The sequence below is a fragment of the Physella acuta genome, unplaced genomic scaffold, assembly GCF_028476545.2.
Source record: "Physella acuta isolate Inbredline_101_S28 unplaced genomic scaffold, ASM2847654v3 ptg001453l, whole genome shotgun sequence".
In the NCBI taxonomy this organism is placed as follows: Eukaryota; Metazoa; Mollusca; class Gastropoda; family Physidae; genus Physella; species Physella acuta.
The window spans coordinates 26,967-54,863 of NW_026732968.1; the positions used below are offsets into that span (position 1 = coordinate 26,967).

Consider the following 27,897-nt stretch of genomic DNA (forward strand, 5'->3'; position numbering starts at 1 on the left):
GCTTTCTCTAACAGTGGTTCTCAACACGGAGTACACCGATCCGGGGTCGTGCCATTTACTACATACATGGTGCAGTGTAACGGTGCCATGTAGTGGTAAGACCCCGCTTACTTAAAACAAACAGAAGCTCTATAAACTAGTAGAGAAAGTCGCACGCCAACTACCGGTGTAAAACATAACATCGCTCAGCACTAAGTCGGCGATAAATCAGCTCACCATAACAGTGCCTAATCCCAGGCTGATGGGGATTTTTGTGGTGCCGGTGTTGTTTTCATTGAGCTGACCGAATTCAGCTGGTTTTAGGTGACAAAGTATGGAAGTCATAAAACATTCACAAGTCTTCAGCTCTGGAAATATCTCACCCCCCTGAATCTTAGAGTCACGTGTGTTTTTTTCTACCCTACTCTCCACTCCATTTCCAAAACAGATACAATGTCAAAATTTTTAAAATATTTTTTTTTATTGTTGTTGTATTTGTAATTGTAACTGTTTGTTGACACATGGCCTTTAAAACAAACAAACAAACAAACCGATAGCATTGAATAGCATTGAATTACAAGCTTTCAATAACACAAAAAAAAAAACAGAAAAAAAAACAGCAACAGCTATATGATATTATTCAGTTAAAAGCAGTTAAAACCATCGTGTGCCTTTAACATTAACGTACGAATTATGTCTGTATCCATCTAACCTGTATTACCATTACTCGTGTACTTTACCGCTCTCGCTAACATCTTACTCGCTGGCTTCCTATTGTTACTGGTACAAGGACGAGACTGGCCGTAAACAAACAACCATTTGCTCCAGTCAGCCTACTTTATTATTTAACTCGTCTATTTCTAATATTTTTTTCCCCCATATTCAGGCTAAACATATAAAAAACAACTGTAGTTTTGTTAGCGATACAATAAAATAGATGAGGACGTGGTTTGGATATCCTGGTTGTCTGTCTATTTGTCATGTCAGGTGATCTACTTATACTTGAAGTTTTCTAGTTGAGTACAGTTGTTCCTGTAGTGATAACTTGACATTGTTACTAAAGGCTCTTGTATCAACATCGGGTGTGAGAGGTTCCTGTAGTGATAACTAGACATTTCTTGTGTTACTTAAGTCTGCTGTTTCAACATGGGGTGTTGGAGGACAACCATTCAGCTTGTTGCTTGGTATCAGCACTCGTCCCCATGTAATACGTCCCCATGTAAGCGAGTATTTGTAGACATGCAAAAAAAAAAAAAAAAAAAAAAAAAACAGCATAGGCTCATTTATATCCTGGGCGTGTTGGTACTAAGTAAATACTTAGTGACATAATCCTCATGACATATCCAGCCAAGTGTTACATCCTGGTTCTTACACATGTCAAATTTATGTCATGTCATTAGATAGATGTCAGGTGTAGTTATTTGTTTACATTACTTTTCACGGGTCATTAGATAGATGTCAGGTGTAGTTATTTGTTTACCTTACTTTTCACGGGTCATTAGATAGATGTCAGGTATAGTTATTTGTTTACCTTACTTTTCACGGGTCATTAGATAGATGTCGGGTGTAGTTATTTGTTTACCTTTTCACGGGTCTTTAGATAGATGTCAGGTGTAGTTATTTGTTTACCTTACTTTTCACGGGTAATTAGATAGATGTCAGGTGTAGTTATTTGTTTACCTTACTTTTCACGGGTCATTAGATAGATGTCAGGTGTAGTTATTTGTTTACATTACTTTTCACGGGTCATTAGATAGATGTCAGGTGTAGTTATTTGTTTACCTTACTTTTCACGGGTCATTAGATAGATGCCAGGTGTAGTTATTTGTTTACATTACTTTTCACGGGTCATTAGATAGATGCCAGGTGTAGTTATTTGTTTACCTTACTTTTCACGGGTCATTAGATAGATGCCAGGTGTAGTTATTTGTTTACATTACTTTTCACAAGCAAACCTCAAATTGTTTGGTCATTGGTTTAATAGCTCAGTGTCCAGTAGGAAACTGCACGATGTATAGCATATGACTTTGCCTCTTCCTGACTTAAGCTATCCTTGATTAGCAAGTTTTAAGTCTCAAATAATTATATAATGTTACTTTGTTTTCTGAACAGAAGATGGTTAACCTGCGTGTTTTTTTAGTGTTATTTTGGATAATAATATGTTCATTTCCTGTGAAAAAAAAAATGGTATGAAAATACAACCTATAACCGGTATTGACACATTTCTATTACATCACTTTAAAACAGACGCAGGGGTCATTGAACTCTACCCTACATCAGACCAGTCTCTGGAATCGCGCCTGTTTTCCCACGCTCCACCTTTCTTACCTATGTTTGTAGCCTAGATTTATCCCACCTACCCAGTGCACAGTTCTTAAACAATAAATCACGGGTGTTGTTTTTTTTTTCCCGTTCCGCCGTGGGCTGACCTTTGAACTATCGAGCTTACCCGTTCCTTGGTTGATGTACTGCTGCTACAGAAATGGAACCATGCCGCTTCCGGGTACACCCGGTTAGGGTACTCAACTACTGGTGATGTTACGATAATGAGTTGGGAGTTGCAACATACTGAATATCTTAGAGCTGAATGTCGATACTTTGTAAAGTTTTCTCATTTCATGCTGAATTGTTGTATAAGGATGTGTTAGTTAGCTCTCTGGACTGTTGAATCTGTTCCTTAGTTTATATTCACTTGCTATATTTGTAATATTTTTATCTTCTTTCTTTCACTGTGTTCACACCGGTTACTTTACTTTTTTTTTAATGCAGACCAACCAAACGTTTTAAATATTTTTATACACGCCTCTTGTAGTATTTCAATCAATCGTTGTCTAGCAAGTGTCTGCACTCATTGACGCCTGTTGAGTTAATTGATTTTAAATAATCACCACGTCTCGACCATTTCTTATGTGCAGACCACGCTTGGTGTGTTTTAATTTGTAAAGCCACGGGCATAACGTTAAAACAATTATATAGCCTGGTTTAATTTAAAAAATAAAAAACACCATTTGATGTAAAAATAAATCTTTGGATAACGTTTTTATTTTACCAAACTTTTTAAATTTAGCCTGCGGACTGTTGGTGCATTCTTTTTTACAGAGCTGCTTGTCAACCGTACATACAACAAAATACCCTGCTGCATATACAACCTAATATACTGCTTAGCTGCGTACAAAATAAATACCCCGCTTAGCCGCATACAAAATAAATACTCCGCTTAGCTACATACAAAAACACAGGTTAGAGAAGAGAAATGCTATTAAAGCGTGTTTAACTAAGCTGACCTTGACCGATGTAAACCTTGTCTGGAAACCAGGACAGTGTCAAAAGATAACAGCCAGCAGAATGTGTTATCATCACGTTGTGACCCGTTGTCTTACTTTTAGGGGTCATTTCAGTAGCACAACTTGTTCAGGTTTAATTAAAAATTGTGATCAGTTTTTTTTCAGTAGCACAACTTGTTCAGGTTTAATTAAAAATTGTGATCAGTTTTTTTTCAGTAGCACAACTTGTTCAGGTTTAATTAAAAATTGTGATCAGGTTTTTTAGTAGCACAACTTGCTCAGGTTTAATTAAAAATTGTGATCAGGTTTTTTCAGTAGCACAACTTGTTCAGGTTTAATTAAAAATTAGGCGGTGATCTGTGTGATTTCTTTTTTAATTAAATTCATCGAAACACGATCAGATAGTAGAGGACATAATGTTCTACCATTTAAGGTCATATGCCAGACAGTTACACTAATGGAGAGAAAAAAGAACATGAGTAACTATTGTCGTTTGCCATCATTGTGAAAGAATATATTCAATCACCGTTAAAAAAAATAACAATTGTTGCTTTGATTAGGGGGTCTAACAAACATCACAATTAAAGTATTAAGAAATGATAACGTATGCCTTTCAGTAGGGGTTGTCTTACGGTGAAGGGGAGGAGAGGGGGGGGGGAAAGATAAGTAAAGAAAATTAAACGTAATTACAATCATCAGATCCAGGACATTACCCGACACTTCCTCGTGATAGAATCTCGTGATTATGTGTGTTAAAGAAAACTCGTGATCGGCGTACAAATAACTCGTGATGGGTAAACACATAACTCGTGATGCGTGTCAAATAAAATAACTTTAACTCGCGACGTGTCTCTTGGACTTAAGACGTGTACTGTATGCAAACTTTAGGTATCTGTAGATAAACCTACTTGTCCACATCACCTGTCAATGTACCATTTGCCCAGACTTAGCATGCATCCTATCATAGTACAGTCTTACACTCTACATCTGACACTACCTTTCCTGTCCACTGATAAAGTGCTTGTCATTATGTGGCGTTGCTTTAGGAATACTAAAAAGCTTATGTCTCGCCTGTGAAATGTACACAAATTTAAACTAAAACATGAACATAGTTGTTGAGCTTTCTTTTCCGTAATCTTTATCTGCACATTACCAAGATTTTATTATTTTGTGACTGGTTGTATTGAAGGTTGGTATAGAGTATAGTTGATGTAACCTCTACCGATGGACAGACTGTCGGGTGGTGTGGATAGATGAATACACAACATTGGGGAAGTGTGTGTCAGATTGGTAGAGCTGTACCAAGTAAACAACATTGGTTAGGTTGGCAGGTTGACTTAACAAGCAACTAATTGAAAGGAATATATCGATCTATCGATTCCTCTGTGCACTGGGCTATTAGTCTTGTATAGTGGAGCTATCTAGATCAAAGCAAAGCATCTATTTTGTTCACGTTTCCTTTCTAATCATATCTAGTTGGTCTGTGTCTGTCGATGTGTTTGTGTGTCTGTGTGTGTGTGTGTGAGACTGTACAAGTGTTGTGGGTATTATACATGAGCAGTGGGCATTATACATGAGCAGTAGGCATTATACGTGAGCAGTGGGCATCTCTGGTATTCTTTGCACTGATGTAGGCCCTATTCGGTATAAATGGGTTGCAGATAAGATTCATTGAATGTGAGCAGTATGCAGTTGATGTGTGCACTATTCTTTCGCTTTTGGCTGACATGACAACCTTTCAGTCCAATCATTTTTATCGATTTTTAAAATATGTGTAGATTTTTTTCATTTATCTTTCCCGCTTACAAGCAATTCTGCATTGGCTTCTGGTGTCCGGTTGGTTACTGAGAACGGCTGTGGTATTTGGCTAGTGTGATATGAGAACGGCTGTGGTATTTGGCTAGTGTGATATGAGAACGGCTGTGGTATTTGGCTAGTGTGATCTGAGAACGGCTGTGGTATTTGGCTAGTGTGATCGTGCACTAAGAACGGCTGTGGTATTTGGCTAGTGTTATCTAAGAACGGATGTGGTATTTGGCTAGTGTGATCTTAGAACGGCTGTGGTATTTGGCTAGTGTGATCGTGCACTAAGAACGGCTGTGGTATTTGACTAGTGTGATCTGAGAACGGCTGTGGTATTTGACTAGTGTGATCTGAGAACGGCTGCGGTATTTGACTAGTGTGATCTGAGAACGGCTGTGTTATTTGGCTAGTGTGATCTGAGAACGGCTGTGGTATTTGGCTAGTATGATCTGAGAACGGCTGTGGTATTTGGCTAGTGTGATCGTGCACTAAGAACGGCTGTGGTATTTGGCTAGTGTGATCTGAGAACGGCTGTGGTATTTGGCTAGTGTGATCGTGCACTAAGAACGGCTGTGGTATTTGGCTAGTGTGATCTGAGAACGGCTGTGGTATTTGACTAGTGTGATCTGAGAACGGCTGCGGTATTTGGCTAGTGCGATCCGTGCACTGAGATACACCGGCTATTGATTAGCCTGTGGTTGTGGATGTAACCGAGTCTTCTAAGCTTGAAGAGCTCTATCGTGTTTTCAAGAAGGCTTAGCTAGAGTGTAATGAGGGTGTGTGTGGGGGCGTGCGATGCGTTCGTAGATGTAATAAACCTGACTAAACGTATAATAGAAATGGAATCGTTAAACCACGGTAGACCGCTTCTGTTTGTATGTCCCAGTTACGTGAACCGAAGGATAAACAGCATTAGTTGTAAATCTTATTAAATTATAGTCAGTCTTGGTTGAACTATCGTCTTAGTTTTTGTATACTGTCGTTATAATCGTGTGAGAATGAAGTAGCAGTCTGAATAAGCCTTTGTTTTGTCCATTTCTATCATCATGTAAGGAATCTGAATGGCTAGCAAGAAGGTAGCAGTCTTAATGTAGCTAGAAGATAGCAGTTTGAACATATCCAGAAAGTAGCAGACTGATAGTAGCCAAAAGTTAGCAATCTGAATATATCCAGAAGGTAGCAGTGTGAATGTAGCCACTATGTACCAGCCATAAGTTAGCAGTGTGAATGTAGCCACTATGTACCAGCCATAAGTTAGCAGTGTGAATGTAGCCAGAATGTACCAGCCAGAAGCTAGCAGTGTGAATGTAGCCACTATGTACCAGCCAGAAGGTAGCAATGTGATTGTAGCCACTATGTACCAGCCAGAAGCTAGCAGTGTGAATGTAGCCACTATGTACCAGCCAGAAGGTAGCAGTGTGAATGTAGCCAGAAGGTAGCAGTGTGAATGTAGCCACTATATACCAGCCATAAGTTAGCAGTGTGAATGTAGCCAGAATGTACCAGCCAGAAGATAGCAGTGTGAATGTAGCCACTATGTACCAGCCAGAAGATAGCAGTGTGAATGTAGCCACTATGTACCAGCCAGAAGATAGCAGTGTGAATGTAGCCACTATGTACCAGCCAGAAGGTAGCAGTGTGAATGTAGCCACTATATACCAGCCATAAGTTAGCAGTGTGAATGTAGCCACTATGTACCAGCCATAAGTTAGCAGTGTGAATGTAGCCAGAATGTACCAGCCAGAAGGTAGCAGTGTGAATGTAGCCACTATGTACCAGCCATAAGTTAGCAGTGTGAATGTAGCCACTATGTACCAGCCAGAAGGTAGCAGTGTGAATGTAGCCACTATGTACCAGCCAGAAGGTAGCAATGTGATTGTAGCCACTATGTACCAGCCAGAAGCTAGCAGTGTGAATGTAGCCACTATGTACCAGCCAGAAGCTAGCAGTGTGAATGTAGCCACTATGTACCAGCCAGAAGGTAGCAATGTGATTGTAGCCACTATGTACCAGCCAGAAGCTAGCAGTGTGAATGTAGCCACTATGTACCAGCCAGAAGGTAGCAGTGTGAATGTAGCCAGAAGGTAGCAGTGTGAATGTAGCCACTATTTACCAGCCATAAGTTAGCAGTGTGAATGTAGCCAGAATGTACCAGCCAGAAGATAGCAGTGTGAATGTAGCCACTATGTACCAGCCAGAAGATAGCAGTGTGAATGTAGCCACTATGTACCAGCCAGAAGATAGCAGTGTGAATGTAGCCACTATGTACCAGCCAGAAGGTAGCAGTGTGAATGTAGCCACTATATACCAGCCATAAGTTAGCAGTGTGAATGTAGCCACTATGTACCAGCCATAAGTTAGCAGTGTGAATGTAGCCAGAATGTACCAGCCAGAAGGTAGCAGTGTGAATGTAGCCACTATGTACCAGCCATAAGTTAGCAGTGTGAATGTAGCCACTATGTACCAGCCAGAAGGTAGCAGTGTGAATGTAGCCACTATGTACCAGCCAGAAGGTAGCAGTGTGAATGTAGCCACTATGTACCAGCCAGAAGGTAGCAGTCTGAATGTAGCCAGAATGTACCAGCCATAAGTTAGCAGTGTGAATGTAGCCAGAATGTACCAGCCAGAAGGTAGCAGTGTGAATGTAGCCACTATGTACCAGCCAGAAGGTAGCAGTGTGAATGTAGCCAGAAGGTAGCGGTGTGAATGTAGCCAGAAGCTAGCAGTGTGAATGTAGCCAGGAGGTAGCAGTGTGAATGTAGCCAGAAGGTAGCAGTCTGAATGTAGCTATAACGCAGCAGTGTGAATGTAGCCATGCTGTAGCTTGACAACTACCAGCACACCCCAGCCTGTGTTGAGATAAGCCCCCACAAAGACAACCTTTAACCCCAGTGGATGGGCTGAATGAAAGCTTCCAGTGTTGGGGCTAGTTACAACTATTTGTCCGCATGGTCTTGCTCTTTTTATTTCCTACATTTAACTTCTTACACGGAGATTACAGCTCTAAAATAAACTGCGCTTGTGTATTCTGAGTTGAGACTTTAAAATCTCAACTTTTTGAAAGAGGTTTATTTTTTTTTTATTCTAAAGATGGTAGTTGAGCATGGGTCTCTGACACATGTCATCCAAGTCCGAGTCTGTGCTAGCTAGTGGTGTGTGCTTGTGATGTGTACTAGGCCATGTATCAGTGCAGGGCCCATGTTTACGCTGCATTTGTTTACCCTAACCGTCTAGGCCTGGCATGTGATCTGTCGGCTTACGTCTCGGGTCGTCCTGACTCGCGAGGTGTGACAGGCACATGTTGGTCATGGGACAGTCAACGGTGCGACATCTGCGTGGGTTACCTAACAATGTACAGGCACATTTATCTACTTACCTTGTTCCGTATACAATACCTGTACCTGCTTACAGTTACCTATACAAGTACCTTTACCTACAACTGATTACACTGTACAGTATACGTGTTCATTTACCTACTTTCCTTGTACAGTATACAGGTTACTTTACCTGCCTTTTTTGTACAGTATACACGTACATTTACCGGCTTACATTATAGGCCTACATTTTACAGATAAATTTACCTACTTAATTATTTATACAACTAGCCTACATCTACACTATTCAGGTGCATGCACCTGTATACTGTACTAGTTAAGTAGGTAATTTTATTTTTACCTACATTCAATATACATGTACATTTACCAACTCCCCCCCCCCCACACACACACACAATTGAGTTACGTGTACCTCAGTATACACGACATAGGTACACCTGGCTATGGGTTCCCAACAGTTGGAACCTTTAGCCGTGTTACCGAACCAACATCACAACGCCCTCTGTTGACCTGTATCTCTCGATCTACTTCCACCCTAACGCCCGCCAGATGTGTTCAATAGCCGCGAAAGAATGTACACCAGTTCCGTAACGTAGTACGGGGCGCGCGTAATGCTGATGACGATAAATCTAGGTCAAATGGGAATCTACTAGACCTTGGGCTCACTTCACCGATCTAAGAAGGGGCGGGTAATTCACTTTTATCTATCCAAATAATACACTTTGGGTTGAGTTCTCTTGGCAATGATTGTTTAGCATTACACGGGTACTAGATAGGCTATATAGAATAAGAGAGTTTTCTTTTTCTTAAATTGGAAGTCGAAAAAAAATATATTTCTTAATATTTATCACGAATTAAAATGGCATTGAAAAGGTGCAGTAAAATGATGCTTGAGAAATAAGCTTAAAGATATAAGTTATCTCTTCAAGCATTCAAAACCTCATCTTTATTCCCAAACCGCCTTTCATTCATTATGAGGCTGTTAGATTTGACTAGTAAAAAATATACTTTATAAAACAAACGTTTTCCTTCACCAGAATTAAAGCATTGTCAAAGTGGTAAACCATAAAACAAATGTGTTTTTCCCCCCACAGATCACTTAGTAGCACATGGAAGAATGAACGAGCGAGAAGCCAGAAAAAAGTTCCAGCAGATTGTCTCTGCCGTGGCCTACTGCCACAGTCGTGGCATTGTTCACAGAGACCTCAAGGCTGAGAACCTGCTGCTGGATGCCAACCTCAACATTAAAATTGCTGGTGAGTCTTACCTGGGTTTGGGGGAGCTGGCTCAGTTTTAATTAGTACCCAGCATTTTATAACATAACACATTGTTGGCTCCAGCCTGCTGCTGGATGCCAACCTCAACATTACAAAATTGCTTGCCTGTGTTTGTTAGAGCTAACTTAGTTTTAATTAGTACCCAGCATTAGATAATACAGTGTTGGTCTTGCTGCATATATATATATATATATTTTTTATCAACCTAATCAGACACTTATACATTTTGTTTATTGAATGTGGTGAGTTTGATTGCTTTGCCTTACAGATTGGTAGTTTCTTTGCCAGTGTTTAATTTTTTTTTCACTGAATTTTTTTTATTGTTACAGATTTTGGCCTTAATCATTTATTTGCCCCTATTCTCTTCAAATGACATAATGTGTTTATTATTACAGATTTTGGCTTTACTAATATCTTTGCCCCCAACTCTCCACTGAAGTTATGTTTTATTGTTTCAGATTTTGGCTTTAGTAATTTCTTTGCCCCCAACTCTCCACTGAAGTTATGTTTTATTGTTACAGATTTTGGCTTCAGTAATTTCTTTGCCCCCAACTCTCCACTGAAGTTATGTTTTATTGTTACAGATTTTGGCTTCAGTAATTTCTTTGCCCCCAACTCTCCACTGAAGTTATGTTTTATTGTTACAGATTTTGGCTTCAGTAATTTCTTTGCACCCAACTCTCCACTGAAGTTATGTTTTATTGTTACAGATTTTGGCTTTAGTAATTTCTTTGCCCCCAACTCTCCACTGAAGTTATGTTTTATTGTTACAGATTTTGGCTTTAGTAATTTCTTTGCACCCAACTCTCCACTGAAGTTTTGTTTTATTGTTACAGATTTTGGCTTTAGTAATTTCTTTGCCCCCAACTCTCGACTGAAGTTTTGTTTTATTGTTACAGATTTTGGCTTTAGTAATTTCTTTGCACCCAACTCTCCACTGAAGTTATGTTTTATTGTTACAGATTTTGGCTTTAGTAATTTCTTTGCCCCCAACTCTCCACTGAAGTTATGTTTTATTGTTACAGATTTTGGCTTTAGTAACTTCTTTGCCCCCAACTCTCCCCTAAAGACCTGGTGTGGGAGTCCCCCTTATGCGGCCCCAGAACTGTTTGAAGGTGTGGAATACGACGCTCCTAAAGTGGATGTATGGGTGAGTCATATAGGCCCTATCTTTCACTTGTTGAATGCAGATGTATTTGAGAGAATATGTTACATATTGCAGAAAAAAATCTTGTATTTTTAAAGTTTATGTAACAACTAAAGCATTGTGAATCACTGCTAAAACTGGTTTCAGAACACTATTATGATAACAGGTTCAAAGGTCAAACTTAAAGAACATTGTCTTCCTACCTGCTAGATATAACAGTTGCTAGACTAGACTTTAGCCCTAGCGCCTAGACTTGGACCCTGACTTGCCAAATAAAACAGAGAGCTCTACTTCAGCTACTCAAAAACATTTAATGGCTACAATTGTCATGCTGCTTTTTATAGTTCTGTTAATAGTTTTTATATGATTATTTTTTCTATTTCCTGTTTCAGAGTTTGGGTGTAGTGTTGTATGTTTTAGTGTGCGGCGCCCTTCCTTTTGATGGCAGTACATTACAAAGTTTAAGGAACAGAGTTCTAGCAGGCAAATACAGGGTACCTTTCTACATGACAAGAGGTGAGTTACATGTTTTCACTTACCCCTTAGTTCTCACTAGGGGACCTTATTCCTGCACGGAGGACTGTGTTATCAGGGGCATGAGAAAAATGGGCGGGTGATGAAAACCAAAATAATCAAAATGCTTATTTCTAAACCTAATGCTATAATATTTAGCATATATTTATGATTCAGAGTTAAGTCTAAAAATATAAAAAAAATGGCCCAAAAGTTCTTGCCGTTGTCATGGTTATGTCGGCCATCTTGGATTTTATTTACCTTTTTAACATTGAAATAATTCAAGGATGGCTTATGCGAATTCAATAAAAACTTGCAGGAGTATAGAGATAGAAGTTGGTAGCAATCATGATAGATAACATTTTAAAATACTTTTGTTTTTGCAATTTTTTTTTCTGAAAATCACTTTCAAAAAATCAAAATTTGTGCAAAATAGATACCATTTTATCTGTAAAAGAAAAACCATACAAATTTTTAAAACCATACAAATTTTTAAAACCATACAAATTTTCAAAAATTTGTTCTATCAGTTTTGTTGGTATATGTATACAGAATAGCTAAAGAAAATTGTGATCAATTTTTAAATAACCAACATATCATTGGGATGTAATTCCACCATTTGATTGCTGAGTTTGTTTGTTGCCCAGACTGTGAGAACCTGATCAGCAACATTTGATTGATAAGTTTTGTTTGTTTGTTGTCCAGACTGTGAGAACCTGATCAGCAACATTTGATTGATAAGTTTTGTTTGTTTGTTGTCCAGACTGTGAGAACCTGATCAGCAACATGCTGGTGGTGGAGTCAGCCAGGAGGTACACCATCTCACAGATAGTCAAACACACCTGGATGCATGCGGGCTCAGAGGACCTGGACAACGACGAGCTACTCCTTGACCAGGGGGAGGACGACAACTCTCTGTCCGTGGACTCGGACCTCGGCCAGCAGATCCTCACCCACATGGCTAGCCTAGGCCTGGACATTGATTCCACTGTCAAGGTGAGATGGCTGGTCAAACTCTTGATCCCATTTTTATGGCAGTTTTAAATACACTTTTATAACACATCAACAGAACCAGACTGTTTAAACTCCAGTTTTTTAAAATGTTTAAGACAAGGCTTTAGTTCTGTTTTCCTTACCATCTTTATATTAAGCACTTAGTGAAATGGATATGTATACATTTAAAAGAAAATGAATAATGGAGTTAATACAGTCTGGTTCTGTGAAAGCGATATTAATTATTTATTACTGGTGAGATGATGTAAAAGTACACTTTAAAAATTGTTCTCAAATACAAATTGTTCAGATATTATTCTCTAGACTTTAACAGAAATTGAAACACTAAAATGTACATGAGAATATAACACGTTGTCTAAGGTGTAACCGTTTACCTTGTTGTCCCCTGTCTGTAGAATATAACACACTGTCTTAAGGTGTAACCAGTTACCATTTTGTGGTCCCAAGTCTATATAAAACAGTGTCTTATGTTGTAACCATTTACCTTGATGTCCCCAGTCTGTAGAATCCAATAGCTTTGACAACCTAAGTGCCATTTATCACCTACTTGCTGACAAATTCCGGAAGCATCCGCGAGCGATGGTGTCTCGGAACAGTCCAGCTTCAACCACGCCACTCCCCCTAGTGACTAGAACAGAACGCAGATCAAGCATAACAACAGGCATTGGTATGTTTTCACTGGCACTGGCTAGTGTGATTAAACAAGCAATCTGTGTGTTGTAGTAAGCCCTTAAATTCTAAAAATGTATAATTTCAAACAATTTCTTTTAGTCTTACAACTATTCATATTACTGGTATAATTTACAATAATTCATTATTCCTCAAGGAAAAGAACAAAATTGAGTATAGCTTTGGTTTTTGGGCTTTGCAAAGTTATCAAACTAGCATTTAGGCATTTATCTTTATTCATCAGACATTAGCAAATTTTGTGGATAATTTTTTTTAAACATTAAATAAAACAACAATAGTTCTTATCCTTTTTCTGTTTGAATACCTCCTTAGCTTATCATTTATTAATGGTAAAATTAACTTAAAATCTAGATAGTGCATACACTAAAGTCATTAGAGCTCAAAATCAAGTTGATGGTGTTAGTTATTGAATCAGCAGGTCAAATGATATTGTAAATTTGTAGTCACCTGCTGAGATCTTTAATCAAACCACATCTGTGTTTACACAATTGTGACTTAACATGTTAGTAGAGTATTTTTTTTTTTCACAGTTGAAAGGGTAGAGGTTCCCCTGTGACTTGTTTAACATTTTAGTAGAGTATTTTCATATACTTTGACAGTTGAAAGGGTAGAGGTTCCCCTGTGACTTGTTTAACATTTTAGTAGAGTATTTTCATATACTTTGACAGTTGAAAGGGTAGAGGTTCCCCTGTGACTTGTTTAGCATTTTAGTAGAGTATTTTCATATACTTTGACAGTTGAAAGGGTAGAGGTTCCCCTGTGACTTGTTTAGCATTTTAGAGGTTTTTTTTTCACAGTTGAAAGGGTGGAGGTCCCTCTGGAAATACACAGTCCTGAGATACCCATTCAGTCTTCAGCTTCCACATCGCCTTCATCATCTTCATCATCGTTAGCACTCTCATCTCACCTCAGTGCTTTAGCAGCATTCCGCAGCCAGTATGCTCAGGTAGGTCAAGTGTACAGTCCTAGCAGTTTAAAATTTTGCTCAGGTAGGTCAAGTGTACAGTCCTACCAGTTTAAAATTTTGCTCAGGTAGTCAAGTGTACAGTCCTAGCAGTTTAAAATTTTGCTTAGGTAGGTCAAGTGTACAGTGCTACCAGTTTAAAATTTAATCTAGTTGAGAAGCATTTTAAAATAACCCAATCCTACTGCTATATCTATTTATTCCCTCTAAAGTCAGATACAGATGTCTGGCGGAACAAGTAAATTGTGTTGAATCTATTTCAGCTTGAAGACAGCAACCAATCAGATTCAGACGAGGAACCATCCCCCGAGGCTTTGGCCAGGTACCTGGCTATGAGAAGGCACACAGTTGGGGTTGGTGACCCTCGTCACGAGGTCACAGATGACCTTAGGGTCAAGCTCCCTCCTTACTACCCCTTGATGCCGCAGCAGTTGGTTGCTCCCTTACCCCCTCCACCTGATGTCAATTTACCTGAGGTAAGTCCTACCTGGTGGTGACATCATTTTATTAACTACCTGATTGGCAGTTAACTGATTAGCAGCTATATCTTGTTCTAAAATTATTGTTTTAAAAAAATGTCCCAAAAATCCCCATAACATGGTAACAACTGTCTTACAAAATTTGTTTATTTTCCAGTCCCATGGCCACCCTATCATGTCGACATGGACACACAACCCTCATGTGATGACCACTAACTACATGCCCATAGCAGGGGATCCACATTTGTTGAGACCACCAATCAACTTTGGTAAGTCTTAACTCTACCTTCTTTCACACATAATAGTAGCCATGAATCTACACAATCTAATATTCCCAAAATCTGAATGTGTGTGAAAATCACCAGCTGTACATAACATTATCACATCTAACTGCATCACTAGCTTTACATAAAATGTTCTCTGCCTGCAGCCTCGTCTTTGCTGGGTCGCAGGGCCTCTGACGGTGGGGCCAACATCCACCTGTTCTCACACTTCCAGCGCCAGTTCTATGCCAACAGTCAGCCAGGTAGTCATGAAGGACTCCCTCACATGCCCCAGGTGAGAACCAGTTTTTTTTTCCTGCCTGACATTGTCTCTTGTGATTTGTGATCAAAACATTCTACATATGTGAACAATTTTCTATAGACAGTTTGTTTGATTGGAAAATAAAATGTATCTTATAAATTAGTTTGATTTGAAAATAAAATGTATCTTATAAATTTGTTTTTTCCTCTTGCATGTAGTCCCTGTCCCCCACTGGAATCCCACTCCCCACCCCATCCCTACACAACAGCGTGACTGTGGAAGAAGCAGAGGAGCAGGAGCCAGATTTAGATGCCCTCAATGAGTGAGTTGTTTCTTGTGGTCAGCAATAGATGGACCAAATGAATGTTTTATTTATCTGATAATTTTTTAATAGATCTGGTTTTATGTATAGATGGCCGTTTGAACACCCGCCCTAATAAGTTGTGGTCTACCTTGTTGAGTTGAATGCTCTAACATATTCTGTTATACTTTGTCTTGTTACGCCCTAACATATTCTGTTATACTTTGTCTTGTTACGCCCTAACATATTCTGTTATACTTTGTCTTGTTACGCCCTAACATATTCTGTTATACTTTGTCTTGTTATGCCCTAACATATTCTGTTATACTTCGTCAAGTTAGGCCCTAACATATTTTGTCCTACCTTGTCTAGTATGACCTAACCTATTGTCCTACCTTGTGTAGTATGTCCTAACGTAGTTTGTCCTACTTGTGTATTAGTCCTAACCTATTTTGTCGTACCTTGTGTAGCTACCTCCATGGGCGCGGCATCAAACAGAGACACACCCTGGCCATGGTCAGCCCTGAGGAACTCCAACAGAAACTTTCCCTGCACCAGCCAGTCCGCAGTCGTAGATCATCTGGTCTCATGTCCCCATCTGAAAGAAGTTCTCGTAAGTCTTTATATTTCTTACTGATCCTAAGGGAACAGGGCATTACCACACCCTCCCCCCGGGACAGGGTTATGGCTAGGGTTAGGCTTAAACTAATGTCTAGCGTTGGTTTTGGTTTTGTGTTAAGTGGAGGTGGATGCTTAGGTTTTGGTCTTTTTCTTAATGTTAGGATTATTGTAATATATAGGTATAGAATTTGAGTTAGAGTTAGGATTCTAATTTGAGGGGTGGGGGGTTAATTCACCAGAGGGGTAATAGACGGGGGGGGGGGGTGTAAATGTCCTGTAGCCGTATCCTAAATACTTGAGTGTAAGGGATAAGATACAAATACTGGGATCACTTACAGAATATGTTGGCAGGGTTTCAGTATACATATTTGAGAAACATGGATCAGATGGACCCACACAATATTGTCTCTGTTACAGATCGCGATTCCTTTAAAGACGTCAATGCTCTCCACCTGGCCAATGAAAGATTTTCACCTGTACGGCGAGCCAGTGATGGGTTGGCTATCTCAGGGAAAAATCAGGTAAATGTTTACCTGATGGTACATGGTTTTTTTTTATTAAATTTGTCTTTTCATTCAATTAAAAATTGTTTTTGTTTAACCTAACAGGCATAAGTAGGAAGGGTTATTCTATAACTTTGCAGGCATGTTTATAAAATGTCCATCTCCAACTTTGCAGACATGTTTATAAAATGTCCATCTCCAACTTTGCAGGCATGTTTATAAAATGTCCATCTCCAACTTTGCAGACATGTTTATAAAATGTCCATCTCCAACTTTGCAGGCATGTTTATAAAATGTCCATCTCCAACTTTGCAGGCATGTTTATAAAATGTCCATCCAACTTTGCAGACATGTTTATAAAATGTCCATCTCCAACTTTGCAGACATGTTTATAAAATGTCCATCTCCAACTTTGCAGGCATACCTGGAGAATTTGTTCAACCAAAGCCTTGGTACCCAGCATAGTTCACACAGCAGTTTAAAACAGCTGCAGTTGGAGTGTCATGAATTACAGGTAATGCTTCTCACATTGGTGTCCATGACTTCCCCACTGTAGGATGGAGTGGATTCTGTGATTGGTGTTGAGTATAGCCTTTAGTTAACTGTCATACAGCTTTTTTAAAGTGGTCACTTACCCAGGTGTAATTCACAATGTGATTTACTTATTGAGTGGAATACAAGAATGCTAACCAGATATTCTGGAGTTCCTTGCCATAAGAATGGGGTACTTTACATGTGTTAGTGGGTATTTGGTAAAAAAGTAAAATATTCCTCTTAAAACCTAGTGATCCATTAGGCAGATGAAGTGTAGTTCATGTTTCTTGATGGAATAGAAGGAATAGTGTGGTCAGCTCTGTGCCCAGCCACCTTTAATTTCCCTAACTTAAGTCAGGTACCCATCAGAGCTAGGTAGACTCAGGGACTCAAAACTCCAAAATGAGATTTGAAGTTGGTGGGTTAGGTAGGAATTTCTGAGCATTGTACGGATAACCCACTCACAACATAGGGTAGCTTCTACCCCCCCCCCCATCCCCAACCCAGGACCCATCCCCCACCTAGTCTCTAATTTCCTACCGTCTTCCAGAAACAATCAGGATCTGTGGCAGCAGACAAACAGGCAGAGCTCCAACAACAGCACACACTCCACCTCCTGCAACAGCAGAATTTACAGGTAACTTCACACCTACATGTACACGTTGGTCATATTACACACACTCCACCTACTGCAACAGCAGAATTTACAGGTAACTTCACACCTACATGTACACGTTAGTCATATTACACACACTCCACCTCCTGCAACAGCAGAATTTACAGGTAACTTCACACCTGCATGTACACGTTGGTCATATTACACACACTCCACCTACTGCAACAGCAGAATTTACAGGTAACTTCACACCTACATGTACACGTTAGTCATATTACACACACTCCACCTCCTGCAACAGCAGAATTTACAGGTAACTTCACACCTGCATGTACACGTTGGTCATATTACACACACTCCACCTACTGCAACAGCAGAATTTACAGGTAACTTCACACCTACATGTACACGTTGGTCATATTACACACACTCCACCTACTGCAACAGCAGAATTTACAGGTAACTTCACACCTACCATATGGACACTTTAGTCATATTACACACAACATACAGCTGCAGAAGTTACAGGTAACAATACAATAGGTAATTCACATTTCACCCCTACCACTTGAAAACTTTGGTTGACAAAAAGTTCTAGTCAAGATATTCTCTCTTCAGTTCTCTAGATTTTTAAAAACCAATTTCTATAGTAAACAGAAGCTGGCTGAAAATAGACACCACATAAAATAATTAAAATAGACAAAAGTATTTCTATTGTTCAGTCTATAGTGAAATGCACTGGAATGCTGCTTCAATAAAAAACATTTTGACTGGTTTAGACAAGTAGAAATTATACACTTCTTATTGCTCAGACCAATGAAAATTAATTTAAAAAAAAAATATTTTTAACACATTTATCAAAAAGATGGAAGGAAAGTAAACTGTGTTGTTTTTGTAAATATAATCAGTTCGCTTAATTATACAGACAAATTTTGAATTAAATAAAACTTAACAAAAAAAACTAAACATTGAACAAATGTCTGCTAATTGGTTTCAACCACCAAATAGTTAAGACTAAATTTGTTTCTCTATTAAATTGCACTACACACAAGGATACCAAAAACCAGATACTTGAGAATATTTGTTTTGTTTATTTTTTTAGTGATCAAAGTTTTGTGTGAGTTGCAGTTTTGGGTTTGTTTTTTTATTTCCTACCTCCCTTTGTGAAGAGTCACTTGGGCTATCCAGAAGAGCTATCCATACAATGCTTTATTTGCTTGTTTCATAGATTTTATTCTCCCAAACCTCCCTATGTTTTCCCCATGCACTGTGCTATTGAAATAATTTTACTTGACAATTTCTTAAACTCATCTTAAATACCAAGTTATGGCGGAAAGTTGTAAAACTTATTTAAATTTATAACAATAATGAATTTGGTATTCATCCATTCATAAAATTTGATAAAAGAACATAGTTCTGAGAATACAGGATTGTTTAATGTTACCCAGCAAGGGTAGCCGGTCCTACAAATGTTTGATCTAAAGAACATAGTACAATAAATACATCACTTAAGCTTATGGGAGTCATAGTACAGTAAATACAACATCACTTAAGCTTATGGATGCCTCTACTCTGTTGTCTCTCTTGGCATGACATCTTCAACAAAACTGGTTGTGTCTGGTGGTTGGGTTAACCACTCGTGGTGGTTGGGTTAACCACATGTGTTGGTTGGGCTAACCACTCAGGGTGGTTGGGTTAACCTCTTGTGGTGGTTGGGTTAACCACTTATAAAAATGTAGCTCCACACCTCATTATCCTACCTAAATGGTGGCACTAGTGTCTCACTAAATCAGAAACATCAGACCAGTAGGGTTCTAGTACAGGGAAGCCACTGGTCGTACTGATCATGCTTTGTTTATACACTAGTTATTTGAACCTAATAAAGTGTTAATTTCAGCTTTCATTTTTTTCTATCCTTGATGTCTCAAACATTCTTTGGTCTAACAGTTGCTTTACCATTTCACTGTCAGTTGTAGATAGTCTTTATAATGGATTCCATAATAATAATTTTATTTATTCCCAAAATAATAATTAAAAATTGATAGAAATTTAAAGATTTTCAAAAAATAAAATTTTTTACATGAGTATAGAGAATGAAGTCTTGTCAGAGCAGATATAGTATGAATCATGCATATCCATTATCCCAATTAATCCATTATTTTTTGGTTTGGTGCCTGTACGTACCATGCTTTGAAACATGATTACAATCAGATCTCAGTCTTTTTACATCAGTATGTAGTTATATGTTGCTACATGCTAATTCCTTTAATTTTCTGGTTTAGCTGATAGTTCAAATATGAAGTGACCTTACAATTTATTTGACCACTCCTGTTTTGATCATTAAAAGATGATTTTTGTTATTAACTAGTTTTCCAACTCACTGTTAAATTTTAATTTAAACTTTTTTTATTAACCCTAGTTTTTTTAAAATACTAGATGACAATAAGTGTTGTATAACAAATGAATTATATGTTAATTCTCGCTTTGTTTTCTGTTTCAGAGTACAATATGTGTCTCCCCCACCCCCTCCCCTCCACCTTCAGCCTTTGTCAGCTCCAGGCCGCTCTCACCTGATGTCCAGTCTGCGTTGTTGTACCAACAGCTCCAGCAGCTACAGCTTCACCAAATGGCGTCCGGTGGATCACCTTCCTCCTCGCCCACCCCTACAGGCCTGCAGAGGGCGTCGCCTCCCCTCCTCTCAGGGGGGATAACCTCAGGCATTCCAATCACACGGGTCCCTCCTAGTCGAGGCATTGTGTCCGGATTACCCCACCAAATAGGGGGAATATCTTGCGGTATTCCCCATCAGATGGGAGGCTACACCAAACCCATGGGGGGAGGGATAACATCTGGCCTGCCCGTGGTCTCCAGCCCTGGACCTCCCCCCAACACTGGATGTCCTCAATCAGCTTCAACACCCCCGGGGAGCTTGACCTCCGGCCGACCTGTCACCTCCAGAGGCTCCTCCCCACAAACACTCCCGCAGTGCGTCAACGCTGAGCCAGGCTCCATCCCCGCCCTCAGCTTCAGCCAGATGATGCAGGGCCTGCAGTCAGGGTCCGACACCCCCCCAGAGAACTTCTCCAAGCTGCTCCAGACTTTACAGAGCCCTGCCCGTCTGCCAACTGGCCCAGCTGTAGCCTCAGGTCAGAGCAGTTACTTGGGGGATATTGGCAGTTCTGGTCCCAGCACAGGTCGTCTGATCCGAAGCTCAGACTCACCCCCACAGATAGGAGCAGGGAGTGTGGGCTACAGCAACCTGCTGCAGAACTACACACAAACTATACAGAGGTCATCGCCTCCCACAAGCTTCCAGAACCTTCAGATGATCAGGGAAGATGCGGCTGATGCCATGGACAATGGTGCTGAAGGTCGTGTTGATGATGATGAAGAGATGGCTGAAGCTGATATTAAAGTGGCTGGTCACCTACCCCTGACCCCAACCTCATCCTCGGAGCTTGACCAGTACTTTCAAGAGCCCCCCTCACCCGAGCAGATAGCCCATAGACTTGAACAACATAAGAAACGCCGCAGTGCGAAAAAGAGACACTATATAGGAAATCCTCAAATAAGCATCACGGACGCGCAGGGTCATGTGACTGACGTCATCACCACTGACCCCAGCGACATGGTGGAGGAGAGGCTGGAGAGTCCCAGGAATTCACTGACCGGTCACCTGACCCATGTGGATGTGTCCATGTCAAACGCCGGCTCCACCACAGCCTCCCAGCATTACCACCAACAGCAGCGTCAGCAGAAGCTGAAGCAGCTCTTCAACCCCTCGTGGATCAACACCAACCTGGCCAGCATCCCAGGGAGCAGGAGCCCGTCCTCGCCCACCTCCTCCACCTCATCCTTCATGCCGTATGCACCTCCAGCGCTCTCCAGCAGCGCCGTGTCCAGATCACCTTTGTTTTCTTCCTCAATCTCACCCTCGGGGTCCGGCTCAGCCATGCGGCACAGATCATCCGCGTCCTGGCTGCGCCGGCACTCCAGCGGCTACCATCAACATTCCCACCATCACCACCACCACCACCACAACACTCCAGTGCAGCATTCGGATTCTGCTTGTGACCTGTACAGCCCTACGTCTTACTATTCTTACATGATGGGGTACAGCCAGTCCAGGGACCCTTACAGTCCGCTGTGTTTGATAGGTGGCCACAAGCACTACGCTAGCAGTTATAAAACAATGCCCATCCCCCTGCTGTCAGGACGGACTGTTTCACCCACCTGTTTTATAGCAGACCCCTATGGTGAGGGCAGCAGGACAGGCCCGGAGGATCCTTCATTTCCCTGTGAACATTCCATGACCATTCTGCCACATTCCTCTCCGTCATCAAAGGTGTGCTCCCCTGCGACCTCACCTGTGCCAACGATCACATCCTCGCCCCCCTCACCCTCACACATGCCACCCAGCCCTCACCAGCGGTCAGCGTCACCTCACAACTCCCTCTCCCCCTCACCGTCTCCTCCCCAGATCACCTCCTCTGTAACAGCTGTATACTCCTCCTCGCGTCCATCCTCCCCACTTTTTCCCTCCGTCGGAGCCTCCCCCTCCTCGTCCTCCCCAACCTACGGCTGCTACTCCCCTGCCACATCCCCGTTCCCCACCCCCACCAACACACCCCGTCCTTCCATATGTAACACAGACTCAGGACATTCAGAAATGGAGCAGGACATCTCCCCCCACAGTGCAGACAACATGTCCTCCATCCTCCTGGAGATCAAGACGACCCAGCGTAAAAGTGTGGAGGACGTGCTCCAGGCCGTCAAGGCCGCACTGGACTCTATCTGCCCCCAGGTGGACTACCAGTGTTCCGACACCTCCTTCAAACTCAACGGTCACAGCGACCTGCAGATGGAGCTGGAAGTCTGCAGCGGGATGGACGGCCACGTGCCTGGCCTGCAAGTGCGCAAGTTATCTGGCAACAACTTGGAGTATGCCAAGTTGTGCAATCACCTAATGGCCTGTGTCAATAATTGAATTCTGTTGAAGACTAGGATTAGCTTGTTGATAAACAAAGACGATTTGTTATTCTTTCCTGACAGTTACAATCTTGACTTGCATGGGTGATAGGTTCCTCCAACGTCAAGTGTATTTCACGCCTGGGTCTCTACTCTTGGAGGTTTGTTTATAAACATCTTCGTTACTACTCATGGATTAGAAGAACCATTCATGATCATCAGATGACCATCATCAGATGACCATCTGTTTTTATTTATTTGGCCATATGAACCAAAGATGTCAACACTAGATACCTTAAGTAGCTTGTCATAACTAGACTCCTTTTTTTACACAGTGTAGCACATACAGAACAAGCTTAGTTTATCAACTGTTAGCAAGATTTGAGTTGTATCAATTTCAAATCTAGAGCTAAATCCATCAACTGTTAGCAAGACCTAAGTCTTATCAACTTTAATCTACAGCTAAATCTATCAACTTTCATTGAGCTAAATCTATCAACTTTTACTTTTGAGAAAACTGAGGCTCTTACAGTAAATCAAAAGTTGGTGTTTTTTTGTTGGCTGTTGGTGTGATGTGTGGTTAATTTTCTGTAGGCTGTCCTCAGATTTTATTTTGTGATTCTATGGGGGTTTATCTTAACATGAGAGAAATATCTTTGACTTGACTAGTAGTGGGTTAATTCTTGACTCTCTAGGATTAGGATACAAGTTGACTACTTCAGGGAAAAAATTATATATGCAGCTGGTATAGAGGATTTGTTTTGTTTTTAAAATTGGTAATAAATTATAGTATTTGTGACTAATAGTACTAATACAATTATTTACTTTAAAAAAAAAATTCTGGGGGCTGGCATGTGATGCTTAACTAGGTGATTGGCTGTGGTCAGTTGAATGTGTTGGTCTGGCACATTTTTATTGCCTTACATAACTAGGTCTTACTGGATTATATTCTTGTGTCATGCTTGATGTTATTGTCTGATAGAGGTCAGGGCCTTAGATTTAGGTACATGTTGGCCTACAGTGTCTCTCCTGGTCACATCATCTGATGATGTCAGCCCCAACACATTTGGCCAGCCCTCTGTAAATTGTCCAGAATGTAAGTTGACACCTCTCTGGTAGATGGTAACTGACCACACCCTTTGATGATGTGAGCTAACACATTTGGCCAGCAGTGTGTAAATTGTAAGTTGACACCTCTCTGGTAGATGGTAACTGACCACACCCTTTGATGATGTGAGCTAACACATTTGGCCAGCAGTGTGTAAATTGTAAGTTGACACCTCTCTGGTAGATGGTAACTGACCACACCCTTTGATGATGTGAGCTAACACATTTGGCCAGCAGTGTGTAAATTGTAAGTTGACACCTCTCTGGTAGATGGTAACTGACCACACCCTCTGATGTGAGCTAACACATTTGGCCAGCAGTGTGTAAATTGTAAGTTGACACCTCTCTGGTAGATGGTAACTGACCACACCCTCTGATGTGAGCTAACACATTTGGCCAGCAGTGTGTAAATTGTAAGTTGACACCTCTCTGGTAGATGGTAACTGACCACACCCTCTGATGTGAGCTAACACATTTGGCCAGCAGTGTGTAAATTGTAAGTTGACACCTCTCTGGTAGATGGTAACTGACCACACCCTCTGATGTGAGCTAACACATTTGGCCAGCAGTGTGTAAATTGTAAGTTGACACCTCTCTGGTAGATGGTAACTGACCACACCCTCTGATGTGAGCTAACACATTTGGCCAGCAGTGTGTAAATTGTAAGTTGACACCTCTCTGGTAGATGGTAACTGAAGGAATGCTGTGGTCAAACAACTGAAGGAATGCTGTGGTCAAACAACTGAAGGAATGCTGTGGTCAAACAACTGAAGGAATGCTGTGGTCAAACAACTGAAGGAATGCTGTGGTCAAACAACTGAAGGAATGCTGTGGTCAAACAACTGAAGGAATGCTGTGGTCAAACAACTGAAGGAATGCTGTGGTCAAACAACTGAAGGAATGCTGTGGTCAAACAACTGAAGGAATGCTGTGGTCAAACAACTGAAGGAATGCTGTGGTCAAACAACTGAAGGAATGCTGTGGTCAAACATTGATTGTTGCTACACTCTTTGTGATAGACTTTTTACATATACTGAACTCTGTGATTTCACTATGCTAGTCCAATCAAGTACTCGTCCCCAACTGTTGATTCATACTAGTGATGGCTACTTTTTAAACTTATCTAAAGTAACAAATGATACGGAATTGTAGTGATAATATAAGGAGTATGGAAGTAATTTTATTGTAGGATGTGATATGGGGAGATTTATCCTATGAGATTGTGGTATTGTGTTAATCTTGTAAGTTTTATACTCTTTGTTAATATATCATATTTTTTTTTAGATTTTAATTGTAACTTTTTGATTGTACAGGATCATAAAGATCTGATCAGAACTAGGTGGGTTTTTTAAGAGGGATACTTACAGTTTGAGCGAGGTGGGTATTCTAAGAGGGATAGTTACAGTTGGATCTAAAAATGTGCTTGTTATAGAGAAAATCAAGTTCATTGTCATAAGTAAGAAATATAGGTTAGTTTAAAAAACCCAATTAGCATAACACATTTGATGAACATAATACTAGGATCATCTTAGATATTGAGTGATTGGCTGTCTACTTAATTCACACATGTGGTCCACCTAGGTAAAAATCTGAGCATTCCCATCTCTCTAGTGACCTGTGGTTTACTATGTCAGTGACACGGTGTCCTTGAACCCTTCGTAGCAGGCAACATTTGAATAATGAAAGCTAGACCCCAGTGGCTTGATCACAGGAATGTATTTCAACTTTCCACACAGCTCTTTTATACAGGAGAGTTTCAATTTATTTGGGTTAGAGAATATTTCCTGTCAATTTTTGTGGCATCATTCTCTGCCCATAGGTCCTTTGTTTGTCCTTGTAGATTTCATCTATACCCAAGATAGGATTTTTTTTTGTAACATTTTTTGCTGGTGGATCTCCTAGCAACACTGATCACATTTGATAATTATTGTATGCTGTTGAAGGTGATAGCATGTTGAATTGTTTTCTTTGAACTAAGATTTGTGTTTTGTAAGTACATTTGACCTGTAGTTCTTGTCTTCTTTAGGCTGGTGATTTTGTGTTGGTATATTCTAGTTGCCGCTGTATTATATTGCTTTAGTCTTAGTCAGTTTTACAAGCATTCATTGCAATGTTGGAGTAAGACTGTAGAAGTGCTAGTTCTTTGTCTGGTTTTGTAGAATCTGATATACATGTTAGCTTCTATACCGACGGTTATTGTATTCTTTTCTGTGCCTATAAATAAATACCCATGCTAAAAAATTAGGTTATTAAATTTTAATTAACTTAAATTTTAGAAAAATGTTTTTTTAAATTTACGAAATTGGCTTTCTTAGCCGAATCCTGTTTCTCCCTGACAATTTACATTGTGGATGAAAAGAGCAGCATGTTTGTTGCATGTGAGCACTTGTATTGCATGTCTGATTGCATTCTTTACATGCTCTGTCCATTGGTTTATTTTTTCTGTGCTGAATGAGACGGCATTGTTGATATACTTACATACATTTCGTGATAAAGGTTTTTATAATTCATGTGGGTGTTTGTGGTGTAGCAATTGTGCAACCAAATGTTAAACAGTGTCAGGGGCTTGTCGTCTGAGTTACTGTTCTTGACTTTAAATTATAAACAAAAGATAGTGGGTAATGTTGCAATAATTCAGTTTGGTGTTTTCTAATGTGTGAGTGAGTTTCTAGACCAAAGATTAGCTTAACATCATGAACTGTGGAAGCAAATGCTCAAACAATTCAGATACTGGTAAACAAAGTTTGTGATTTTTATGGGGAATTTTTCACTAGGCTTATTAGTTTGCTTTCCTTCACCTTTCACAGTAAACACTGTTTATGACGTTTGATTCCTTACAGGAAAATCAAAACTTTCACTTGTTAACTAGAATAGTGTATTTTAAAACAAATGACAATCATGTCCACGGGCTATGTGCTGTTTATCAGTAAACTTGTAACAGTTATTTTTTTAACTTAACAGCTGTTAGAATTTTGTTTCAATGGATGAAATATTTTGTGGTTAAAGTTGTTGATGCCTACACAAGGTAATGTGTTGAGTGTGTAAAATTGTGTGTGTTCAATGTGTAAGAACCTCCACATCTGATGGTCCAATGTCATCAAAATCATGCACATTTGGTTGAAATTCTTTTACACACACCTTTATACTCCTCAATTAGTAAAATGTACTTGACTTCTTGACCAAAAATAATGAGGTTATATAGATGTACAACTTAAGTCAACACATGACCCATTGACACACTTTATGACCCAGACATAGCCACACAGTAATTAGTAACATAGGATTGATTAGTATCAGGGAATATCAGTTGGACTTAGATTGTATGCACCAACTGATTATTCCTAATTTAAAATCCACTGTATATTTCCTCTTATTATTTACATAATTTTTATTTTCAAAATGGATGTAACATTTTGGGCAGATTTCTTAAACATTTTTAACTTTTATTTTTATTTGAAATTTTTAGATTGAAAAACTCTTAGATGATTTTATTTCTTGTTTTAGCTGTTTTTTTTTTTTACTCTTTAAATCATTTTCAAAATCATAGTAATAGATTTTTTAAAAAGATACACAATTTATATGCCAAACAGTTTTTAACTTATTCTATTTCCTATGGTAAATTTGAAAACAAATTTGTTTCATTTATTCTATGAATATCTTAAATAGAATTATTTTGCAAATACCAAAAACATTTCTTGAATAAACTCCAGTTCAGTTAGCTCACAGTATCTGAATTCATCATTAACCTCACTTTTCTGCCCCACACATTGAACCCAACAAGCTGTTTTACATTTCACACAAAATCTTCCAATTTTACAACTTGAAGACTCTAGGAGTCAACCCTGCACCTGTTTCAACATTTGACAGCCACTAAATTATTGAGCGCTGTGAATAAATACATTGTTTTTTTGTTTGTTGTTAACTTATGCCAACTGTAAAATGAAGCACTTTTTTGTCATTATTTATATCACATGAAACACCTCCTTTATGCTGGAAATAAATTCTTATTGTAAATGCTCAATATGAATTTTATTTGTTTGTCTAGTTCTTGTGTTTGGTGAAAAAATTTTCATCCTTCTTGCTGTGATCCATACTACTTCTTCTTCGTTCTTAATTTTTAGTGTTGGAAGTGATCGAACTCGAGACTTTTTGGTTTAGCAACCAAGAGCTTTACCGATTCAACCACGCAGACCCCTTTCCAACACAAGTATACGTGTCAACTGGTTATGCGCCATTG

The 27,897-nt window shown here is 39.7% G+C and overlaps 1 protein-coding gene across 2 annotated transcripts in view; it reads left to right on the top strand.

Annotated features, from left to right (window-relative positions):
• The window catches only part of LOC131928009 (uncharacterized), a 48,759-nt gene extending 21,078 nt beyond the window's left edge, over positions 1-27,681 (top strand). Inside the window, exons 4-19 of one of the 2 annotated variants that reach the window (XM_059283889.1) lie at positions 9,496-9,657; positions 10,263-10,303; positions 10,745-10,828; positions 11,218-11,341; positions 12,102-12,334; positions 12,851-13,019; positions 13,840-13,988; positions 14,270-14,482; positions 14,643-14,754; positions 14,916-15,043; positions 15,229-15,332; positions 15,782-15,924; positions 16,350-16,453; positions 16,854-16,949; positions 17,520-17,606; positions 20,086-27,681. In XM_059283889.1, coding sequence (XP_059139872.1) covers positions 9,496-9,657; positions 10,263-10,303; positions 10,745-10,828; positions 11,218-11,341; positions 12,102-12,334; positions 12,851-13,019; positions 13,840-13,988; positions 14,270-14,482; positions 14,643-14,754; positions 14,916-15,043; positions 15,229-15,332; positions 15,782-15,924; positions 16,350-16,453; positions 16,854-16,949; positions 17,520-17,606; positions 20,086-22,572 — 4,436 coding nt within the window. In that variant the 3' untranslated portion in view covers positions 22,573-27,681. Of the gene's footprint in view, positions 1-9,495; positions 9,658-10,262; positions 10,304-10,703; positions 10,829-11,217; positions 11,342-12,101; positions 12,335-12,850; positions 13,020-13,839; positions 13,989-14,269; positions 14,483-14,642; positions 14,755-14,915; positions 15,044-15,228; positions 15,333-15,781; positions 15,925-16,349; positions 16,454-16,853; positions 16,950-17,519; positions 17,607-20,085 lie in introns of both variants that reach the window. The other variant, XM_059283888.1, reaches the window with a different exon arrangement.
• The last annotated feature ends 216 nt before the right edge of the window (positions 27,682-27,897 follow it).